Source organism: Copadichromis virginalis, linkage group LG16 (genome assembly GCF_057382275.1).
Source record: "Copadichromis virginalis isolate Kocher_CV1m ecotype Utaka linkage group LG16, C_Virginalis_male_GT1.1, whole genome shotgun sequence".
NCBI lineage: Eukaryota > Metazoa > Chordata > Actinopteri > Cichliformes > Cichlidae > Copadichromis > Copadichromis virginalis.
Genome location: NC_140633.1, coordinates 31,382,428 through 31,393,384, shown reverse-complemented (window position 1 = coordinate 31,393,384; position 10,957 = coordinate 31,382,428). Strand labels below are relative to the sequence as shown.

The following is a 10,957-nucleotide window of genomic DNA, read 5'->3' as shown; positions in this document are numbered from 1 at the left end:
GGATGACTGAGAACCTTCACAGACACTGCTTTAGATGATTTCATACATTACATGTCATGGTTACATGGTTGTGTTTGCAGATCAGTAAGTAAAGTTGTCCTCAAGATGGTGCCAAAAGTTCAGCTATATCGTAGTGTCTGCAGAACATCTGCTGCCACAGCATACATCATCTTTACCATTTTATAAATATTAACAGCACAAGCTGTTGAGCTGAAAAGACATTCTGGAGCATAAATATATTTAAGCTGCAAAAGGTTGTAACAGTTATTGTAAACAATCCCCAAATCAGTCACAACGCCATGATTACGATGAATCTACTCATCTAGGAAAACAATTTATTTTTAATGTATAAACCATCTTAATTTCAAAATGCTATTGTGACAGCTTCATCTTAGAATCAGTTGTATAAGTAACTTACTTCAGCTTTATACACGTCCAGTATAAGCAGCGACTTTAATTCATCTACTTCTCACATTAAAATAAATATCATCTTCAAGTTTTTCTGTATAACAAACAGCTTACAACCTTTCAGCTTATCTAAAATAGATCAGCCTTTATGGAAAACTGAACTGCTTAATGTTCTGTTTACTTTTAGATTTTGATTAATACATGTTCCAATGAAAACAACATAATGGGGTTGGCAGTGGAGCACCGAAGCCTGCCAAATACAGCTCATTAAAAATGATACGACGGTGAAATCTAAAGCTAATGTCCGAAGCAGTTTACGACTTATTTGTGAGACTCATAACAAACAGTAGTTATAACCAATTCACTTATATACAAGCATAACCTTTGATTTTACAGAACTGTTAAGAAATGCTCTAACAACAGCAGTCTATGGAGTCATTATTTTATTAGTAAGTAGACAAAATATATAAATGGAAGCAGGTGTGTAGATATCCTCTACCCAGCTTATTATATACATCAAGTGCAAAATAAATCAAACAATGTGATCCACCTACATTTACTATACTGACAGTACATGTTTAGGAGAGCTGGTCTAGTGATATTGCTTCAAGGTTGTTGTTGAAGATAACTTTACCGTTGGACTCTACACTACAGTCTGGGTGCCGAAGCATCTCCAGGACACCAGCTCTGAGCTCAGGTGAAGCTGTGTTACTGAAATCCAGCACCTCAGTGAGAAAATCAAGAAGCAGCTCTCCCTTCTCATCCCCTTCAGTGAAACACTCAGTGATATCCATCTGAGATGGCAGCTCATAGCTCTGGTAACGCACTCCCTTGGAGTCCAGGAAGCTTTTGATGTCTCCAGTGGTCACACACTGACTTATGTCGGGTTGACACAGCTGTGCTCTGTAGGTCCGCCACAGCTTCCCCCAACCACTCTTGCCTGGAACAGATGAAAAAGAGGCTATATTACAACAATGACAATTTGACAAGCAGGTGTTTAGCACGGTCACCATCCTAATTTCTGTCTAGAATTGGCCAGAAACTGAATCATACTTGACTGAATAAGTATAAATGAATAATGACTTGCTGGTGGTACAATGCGGGGAGAATTCATCCTCATATGCATCAGAGCAATTTTTTCACCATGGAGATGCTTACATGGATCACGTTGCTACATCGCAGCTCAGGTATTTAATAAATTCAGAGGAAAGACTCAGAGGGAAGTAAGAAATAAGAAAAAGCTTTAGCTCCTTCAGGATTACACTCAGAGCCTTGTTTATTTTCCCTGTTTAAGGTTTTTGTCTTGAAGTTAAAAGTTGCATTTTTATGCATCTACACATTCACGGATTCACATACCAGGAGCAAAGCAGATGACACGAACCTCAGCATACACTGAAGATGTCGAGGAGATCGGTGTGTGCTAGCAAACTGTCTCTTTTGTTGTCTGCAATATTTATGGACTCATTAGTGCTGACATGGGGAAAAAGGTCAGACTAATATCAAGGCTTTTTTATTTTTTTTTTAAATGAAGGACTGGCTGTGAAGAATCTCATTTGGGTTGAGACTGGTTTTGGGCAGCATGGCAGCATGAGATGTCTGAGAGCAGGTGTCTTAGTAAATTGAGTTTTGGCCACTCTTGGTTTTCGCAGCAATAAATTTGAAAATTTTTACTGAATTAAGTGAAAATAAATAAGTTAAAACAGCAGTATAACTGCTGCTCTATATTCTGAAGTTATGTGCGTGTACTATATATCAACTGAATGCTGGAAAAGGTTTGGTTGTTTCTGTAAGATGCTGTTTTAAACCTTTCATCTCCAAATGTATTGCATGTATAAGCAGTATGTTCGTTAGCTATTTGCACCATAATTAAATCGCCCACATGAGAGAAAGAAAATATCCACTTACCAGACACTAGAATTATGAGAAGCTTCCCATTTTTACCAAGAAGACCCTGGAAGAATCTGACAGTTGCTTCAGGATCCTTCACGTAGTATAGCATCTGTCGATTTCACCACAGATAATGAGCTACTAACTGCATTCACAGAATGCCTAATTATAACGCTGTGCCAGGCAGTTGTTCTAATTGGATTTACTGCTGCCATTTGCCAGAAATGAATGTAACCCAGCTGTGTAAAAAACACAGGGTATGCTCATCGACACCGACCTGTATCATGTGAATGAAGTCCACCTTCTTGGTGGCCTTTTCGGCTTTCCAGTGCTCCTCAAACTCAGAGGCAGTCATCGTGTTCCAGTTGAACTTGATGTAATCTAAATCTGGTTTCTGTGACACTAAAACTGCAGACAGATAATTACTTAGTTATTTATTACAAGTTAACACCGAAATAAAGCTGGCATGAAATTTTACAGCTTAGAGTGGCTGATTTTTTTTTTTCAGGCCACAACGGAGCTGACACTTGTCACAATGATGAGAGCATTTCTGTAATTTGCACCCCCCCTCTAAAAACAACGCACTTGTTTTGCATCACACTTCATTAAAAACAATGGAGACCACTTGGCACAACCACACAGAGACCTTTGAGAATGATCACAACGCATTGAAATTAAAATGTTACAGTGTGTTTGAAACTCTTTGCTGTTCGTGCATCCACCACTGACTTCCAGCATGACAGGTATTCAACTTATCGTAAGTTCATGGATTCATTTACATGAGCTAATTGCATCTGCAGTCGTAGGCTGGTAGGTCTTTTGTGGGTGGAATGCTGCTTCTCCAACAGAAAATAGGAGGTTCATTTACTCTATCAATATGTCTCGGAGCAAAGTTTAAATGTCATACATTTTACTTTATTTCTCTATGTCGACATTACAATCCCCTTAGAATGAACCTTTCAATCATTCAAAGAGGTTTTTTTCTTACATATCATATTGCTATTTCTTACACACCCAGTCATCTGAGGGGTAAAGGCCATGAAGTACACCTCCAGGAGAATAGTCCTAATTGTTTCAAAACCAATTACCAATCACACTTTCACCAAATTCATAGTCAATAAGAAAGTCTGGAAATCCTCTGCAAAGCAGATCATTCGGCAAATTAGACCATCCAGTCTATAAGATGATAAGCTCACCCATCCCTTCTTGTAGAGGCTTACACTTCATGTTGCATCATTTGTAAAAACGCAGCATGTGTCTGCTATCTTGGGGAAACTTAAACACCTTTTGTTTTCTTTGAACTGCAAATCTAAGGGGACAATTATGATCAGTTCCACAAATAACAAAAGATTTCAACATGCTTTAAAACATTTTTAAACAGCAAAGGTGTCTCTCATTAGATTGTAAGTTGAACAATGGAAAGAACCAGCAACAAAAATCAACAATGAGGAACGGGGGAGTCCCTGCTTTATGCATTATTTTTAATCAGATATCGTGTCTATAGGAGTTTTGGGTGAATAATTGGTTGTAGCTTTAATGTATGCAAGGATCCTGGTCAGACAGCAGCAGACTTGAAACTCGTAACGATTCAGTGTTTTACTCACAGATGCTTTAGTCGGGTCCATTCTTACAGACATTAAGGCTAAACTCTACAACGCCACTGGTGGTTAAATGACTACTTCCTGCTAATATATGAACCGGTGAATTCTTAAGATGCTGTTTTTCACCAATAAAAATATAATAATATCCTGTTTTGCTTGTAAATAAATACTGAACCCCCATTTTGGACAGCTGAGAATACAATGATTCATTTTGTGTTGTGTGAGAGAAGTGTGTGCCTGTAAAGACTGTACCTTTGTAGTTATATAGCTGCTGGCGGCTAGGCTCCACCACCTCGTTATCCACCGTCACCCCTGGGTGCTTCTTATGGAGCTCAGAGAGCATCTCTAGGTCAATCTCACCTAAAGGCACAGGCACACTTTTTATTTGGAAGACAAAGTCGCAAACACAAATTTGACCCACTTTCCCACAGTTCCCGAACTGCTAAAAATAATTGAAAATAAAATTTCCACTTTTAGCCAAACAGATCAACATCAGTTGAAATGGTGCAGGAAGCATCTAACAGCATGTTTCAGTTTTGCAGAAAATCATACATTTTCTGTTGCAGTAATTACAGAAGTGAAAAAAAATGTAATTCAACACCATGAGAGATAGTTATCACAGCGATACCGTTTCAGTATCACGTAACCAGGGATTTGGCTCTAATTCTAACTGAAAGTGACAGGTTGCCATGTACAAAGGAGCTCATGTGGACACATGTTAAATCTTTTAGATTGAATAATATCTTTCAGGGGAGTTTCCAGTCATTCTAATGTATTTTGCAGCCGAAAAGAGAATCCGTAATGCTCCAATATGATTCTGACATGACAGCTCAGTAAATTAAAAGGATTGGCGGAGACATAACCAAAGGGTAACAGCTCTCTGGGGGCATGTACTGGGTTTGCTCAGGAAAAATATTAACCTTGCTGTATCACGGGCACTGAAAACAATGTGCAGTAAAGTTATAGAACAGCGAGGTCATGCTATCTGGCCTGGGTTGAAGATTAATCTCACAAACTGGACAGATGTCTACAAACTGCTGGCAGTGATAATAAGGGCAAAGTTTTGTTGTTTTTTTCCTGTTGCAACCATAAATGAAAAAAACTGCAGCAACAGCAGTAACAGATGGCTTACGCAATGTCTTGTCACTTTCGATGCTGCGCAGGTCGCGCTGCTTTTTAACGCGTCACATTTAGACCAGTGGTAACAGAATTTTCTTACCAGCTCCACTTCCAACTCCAATGACATTCAGATGTGACTTTCCATCTCCAATGCTGAGGAGAGAGCAGATAAAACACTTCAGAAAGGTTCACATCCTCCAACCTGTGACATGTGGGTCACATTTTTGGGCTTGTAACTGTCAGTTCTCCCTGACACTTGGGCATGTGAGATGTTCTGAAGTAGCGACTGAAGAAACTACAGATACCCAGGCTTTGATTATTGCTGTGGCATGTTCTGTCACTCACTGTATGATTTTTAATAACACCTTTTTAATTTACTCATGAGTCACATCTTTCCAGATTCCTCTCTGATCTGCTTTTTAGACCTGCACAGAAGAGGAGAGGGTCTGTTTTTCTGCTGCATGTCAATTGCCTCCTACATCAACAGAAAATAACACAGGAAGAGATGGAATTTCCACAGCAATCAGTCATTGTCTTTTACAATCACATATTGTTTGGCTGGTTAATCTAGCATGTACACTTGTGTAGGCAGTTATTTGATTCTGTGAGTGAAACGGTACTTACATATTCCGCTTTGGGCTGTAGTGCAGTCCTAATCACTCAGCAATTCTGACTGCTTTCAGCAGTATTAAGCAGAGCACATGTTGACTGATTGACACAGCTTAGTCACTAAATGGTCTGTGTGCTCCAGATCTTCCTTTTCACACTGTATTTTGTCACCTCTCGACATATTCCAAATCAGTCTGAAGGTATGAGTGGCTGATGCTTATCATCACAAGTGGCCCAACATTAAAACTAACCACGGGTGAAATGAATAATATTGATCATCTCGTTAAACTGTAATTATCTAGGGTCCAGGCATTTATGTGTATGTTTTTTAAACCTATATCACTGATCTAAACATTGCTCAACTGGTCAGGAATGCCATACAGAACATGACAGACACCCTAAAGTGGTTGCCCGGCCTTCAAACTCCCTATTTGCATAATCCATAAGGTGCAACAGAAGAATCCAGTCCAAGAAGGCTCCACAGATTAGCTGTAATTGCTAATTAATTGTAAATGCTCATAGGGCAATCATAGAGATCCATGCACAGAGATGTGTGTAGAGATGAGTCTTTGACACACGGGATACTTCAACAATATTGTAGTTTGGTTTTAATGTTGTGGCTTATTCTTAATGATATTTGAAAGGTTTCAAAATGACTTCATAGACTTTGCATAGTTAAGTAAAATAAGAAACGACACACAACAAAATATATACTTTATAATGCCTGATTGTATTTTTTTCAATTGACTCACATCTAATAAGATTACAATAAATGGTTGCCACCCAATTCCCACTTACTTTTAACCCTGACACTACCATGCATCTAGTCTAAGGAGCTTGGAAAGAAAGCAATTTTCTTCAAAAGAAACTTAAAGAAGTCCAGACTACCGTGGCTTAGATGAAGTCTACCATGACCTAGATGACTGAGAACCTATACAGACATATCAAGTGTCAAAGTTAATTGGCTGTTCTTAAGGGTTTTCCATCTATCAGTCCATTTTCTTTCACTTATCCAATTTGGGATTGCAGTTTTGGACTAAATCCAGATCACCCAGAGAGCACCCATGAGGATACAGGAAGAATATACACAATCTACACAACCAGCTGGTGGATTTGAACCCAGGACTTTCTTGCTGTCAGGAGATGATGCTAACCACCACAACACCAGACATGAGTTAACTTTTTATTCAATTATTTTACCCAATCTACATCTCAAATTACCATATTAAAAGGAGCTGAGGTTAAAGGTTATTAACGCCTCCTGACTTATGGTACTCTAGTTTATCAGCTTCATTTTTAAATCATATGTTTAATACAGTTAAACCTTACTGTATCAGGTTTTTAAGGCTTGCACCAAAGTTTCAGAGTTTTGACAGTAAATGATTGCTTAGCTTTAAATACTGCTTTGATTCTCAGATTCAGCTGTAGTATAATGCATGCCATGTTGAATGGTATGGTCGTGCAGAGTTGCTCAAAGCTGTGTGTGGTAGATTACCTGGCCAGTATATCTGGCAGTTTATTGTGGATGAAGTCCCGCATACACTGGTGTTCAGACGAGCGCTCCAAAAAAAGCTGGAAGGATTTCTGGTATCGGTCATCATCATTAACCAAACTCTTGAGGGAAGATGCCATGGCTCACAATCTGCCAAAAAAGAAAAAAAAAAAAAGTATTATTTCAAGTGAGCATTAACATGCTTGCTGTCATATAAAAACAATGACCTGCCACGACGTGTTACTCAAACACTGTTAACAATGACACATCTGGATCATTTTTGCTTTTTATCCCTGAAAAATAAGTTTTCTTACATTGAACTTCACCTAAGTCAACATCTCCAAAAGCTTTCCTGTATTTATTCTTCACTTCAGCTCCCATTGTACTTATCTATAGGAATACTAAAGCTGAGCATGCATCCATGACTACCAGATCTTAGCAGTCATTACAGAGCAGCCTGTGTATTTAGAGAAATGGCTTAAAAGTGAGAGCACAGATTCTGAGCCACTGCTCTCCGACGGATATGTTTCTTTTATTTTCCCAACACATCCCACTTTCCAGCAGTGAGAGCTGTTTGATGTTGGGTGCCCACTATTGGCTTGTGATCAGACACTTATGTAAATCTGAAACCAATGACCAATCCAGGAACTAAGACAAAGAAAAGAAAAACCTAAATATATGACAAGCCACCTACTATAAATGTGAATTTTCTAATTTATACATTTTTTGAGAGACCGTCCTAAAAATACCAGACCATGACATGTTTCTAGTACTTAGGTTTAGCAATAACATTTGAAATCATAAATCACTTTCATATGTCCATTTATCTACTTTCTTAAATGCAGCAGATGCTGACATTTACACTGAGCTCAGCTAACATAGCAATAGTTAATCCAGTCTACCTACACTGTTTGATCAATAACTGGTCAAGGGTCTTTAATCAACCCTGAAACAACACAAGTATTGAAACAGACAGCCAACAATAGCCGAAATCATGTTTTAACAACAGTCTGTTGTCAACTTACATGTAACTGAATCAATGTTGAACACTGCTGTTGAGTCCTACTCCCTTTTGCACCACTGATCAATATTAGAACAGCAGTAACATCACTACCAAAGGTCCACAGGACCATAGTGGTATTTCAGCTAATATTTAATACAGCACACTACAAAGAATACTTCAAAATATTAGCACAATTATAACATTTATCTTGGCTATAGATAAAGGATAAATATATTTAACTGTACAATTTAACATTAGGCTCTAACATGCAAATAACAGACAACTTCACATCAGTTAAAGCAGTTTATTTACTTTATTATCATCAGGGTTGGTTTAAAATTTTGTTTGTCAATTTACTCCTACATTTTCATCCAGACTCCCTTCACACCGTCTTGACCGTAGCTGTGAACTGCCTGGGTAAAGCAGACTTCACACTGCCACATTGACCAACTGATGAGTTAGACCATCTGGAAAAGAAAACACCAAAGCAAAATATTTATAAAAAATGAATAAAAATATGATAAAAATATGAAAGGAACACACTTTGTTCTGATTTGGGCTTAACTTTCTCCTAATTCACCCTAGCTAGCATTATTCTACCAGGTACAGTAACAGGCTGACTTCAGTATCTGGTCACTGTGACAGTCACAAATCTTTGTCACAGTAACAATGAACATAACACATAACTGGTAAAAAAATACATTTTACACAAACATTAGACAAATAACTGAATGCTTACCTGATGCACTTACAGGAGACATCTCTGGGGTTCTCAAATGTTGTCTACCACAGGATCAGCAACATTAATCGCTGACTTTTCAACATAATAATGTGGCAGAGGTGAAACCATCTTTAATTTCGACCAACTATAAATTGTTGACTTTTCAGCCTCACTGGTCAACTACAAAAACCCCTATGAATCAGTCCTATTCCAGTGTCGACACGCTGTTTGGCTTCACTGATATCTTAATGCTGATCCAACATTAAATTAACATTCAGATTTGACTCTCGACCACAGCCACGTTTCAGATGAAAAGTCAGTATTTCTTCAGTGACTTCTTGCTCTTCTAAAGGACCAAATATTCAATGACTGATCCGCAAATCCAGATAAATGTGGGCTGGGATTACCTCTGCGTCACCTGAGGCATGTTCAAACGTGCACCTGTTGCCAATGACAAGTTTCCAAAGCATATTACTAAGTTCCAGGAATAACCAGGAAACCTTCCTTTTCATGGGTGAATTAAAACAACGTTCACAATATAACGCTTGGCCATCGGTTTCAAATTAAACCACGTAAACGGGTGATGTTAGAAGGACAGTCTGATCAGCAGCACTGCGGTCAAGTGAGCCCTCACTTACGAAGTCACAGTGGGAAGTGAGTAACTGTGTCGTGGAAATAGACAAAATGCACACCATAAGAAAGTGCAAGAGAAGTGAGGACGGGTACATCATCGGCGGCTTTTGGCTGTCGGCGTCTTAGCGGCGGAAACACAACTACGCCACACAAACACGGGAGTCTGCTGCGTCCATCGACGCGTAGGCAGCTGCTAAAACAATTGAAAGCCAGCTGTTGCTCGCTGAACATGTGTCGCAGAGCCAGCTTTGCCATATTTGTTTATGATTTGTTAAACAGCAGGAAGATTGAGCTAAAACACGGCAGTTTTCACTTACATGTGCAGAACTGATGTCCGGATGTCTGCCCGGCTGGAATAAACCCTCCCACCAGCGTCTCCGCTTGGCTTTATGCAGAGCGAAGTGCAAAGGACACAGGGCGACAGTGCTGTTTGTCAGATTACGTTATAAAAGAAATACCGTGTCGTTATTTTACATTCAAGAAAAAATAGTGTTTAATGTGTTTGGTATGAAACTTGGACACTAAAATGCTTTTTTTTTTAAACCACAAGAGAAATTTTACATTTATTCTAATTTCATGACAGTTGTATAACCATGCACTTCCGTGTCAATAATTGTGTTTTTTTAAACAAATATTTTAGTAAGTTTTGTCTGAGTTGTTATGTAGGACATGATGTAAAAGTCTCTTTAAAGGGGGTTCCGTTTAGCATGAAAATGAGGATATATTATTTAATTTGAAGGAAAGGGAATTAAGTAAATGTCAAGTCTTGTTTGTGATTAAGAATTGCCATACACCGGAATCAGGACTAGAACTCAAATTAGACTGTTGTTATGCCACAGATCCCTTTTGATGTGCTTTAAAAGAGCGTACAGGGGAGGAGGGGAGGGCTGCTGGTCTTAGTGGTCTATAGCTAATAAATATAGGTCCGGTGGTCAGACATACAACTAGAACAATATTCATTTCATTGCAAGGACTCACATTTGTTTTTTTGTGGGGTTTTTTTTGGGGGGGGGGGGGGGGGGGGGCATCAGCATGTTATGCAATGAAAAACAAATGTCTGCAATCGCACTATCTAGGCAATTAATAACAACTGCATAACTGAATGAGCTAAAGTGAGCTGAACAAGATCATTCTTTGGTCAGTGTGACCCCTTGTCTGAGAAGGTGTAGTGAGGGGTTAAAGCGGTTCGGAACAATCAGAACAGTTTTCTGGCACTTCTAGTTAAAGAGTAATTAAATCTGATAGGCAGGCTAAGCATATCACTGTTGAATGACTTTAATTTTTTGTGTGCTGCAGCCTGTCGTTGCTTCCAGTGATGCCATGGAGATAACAGCTCAGGAATAAGAAATTTAGATATTGGAGCTATATGCTGAATTATGCTAAATTATGTGTTTGTCTTGCAACACAAATTGAAGTTTCTTTCTACTTTCTGTTATGTACCCTGCCTATCACCCTATGGTAGCTGGGATAGGGATAAGCAGAAG

General features: G+C 38.8%; 1 protein-coding gene across 4 annotated transcripts; it reads right to left on the bottom strand.

Annotated features, from left to right (window-relative positions):
- Window positions 1–836: 836 nt before the first annotated feature.
- Window positions 837–9,873, bottom strand: LOC146691115 (histamine N-methyltransferase-like). Of its 4 annotated transcripts, none has more exons than XM_085434401.1 (8): window positions 9,791–9,873; window positions 8,483–8,586; window positions 7,120–7,266; window positions 5,116–5,168; window positions 4,149–4,256; window positions 2,573–2,703; window positions 2,314–2,407; window positions 837–1,348 (listed from the first exon to the last, which is right to left on the bottom strand). In XM_085434401.1, the coding sequence occupies exons 3-8, from the start codon at window positions 7,254–7,256 to the stop codon at window positions 987–989; spliced, it is 885 nt and encodes a 294-aa protein (XP_085290527.1). In that variant the 5' UTR covers window positions 7,257–7,266; window positions 8,483–8,586; window positions 9,791–9,873; the 3' UTR covers window positions 837–986. The 4 variants fall into 4 exon arrangements, with proteins under 4 accessions (XP_085290527.1, XP_085290529.1, XP_085290528.1 ...); XM_085434403.1 differs by lacking the exon at window positions 9,791–9,873 and adding an exon at window positions 8,859–9,755; XM_085434402.1 differs by lacking the exon at window positions 8,483–8,586.
- Between the last annotated feature and the right edge of the window lie 1,084 nt (window positions 9,874–10,957).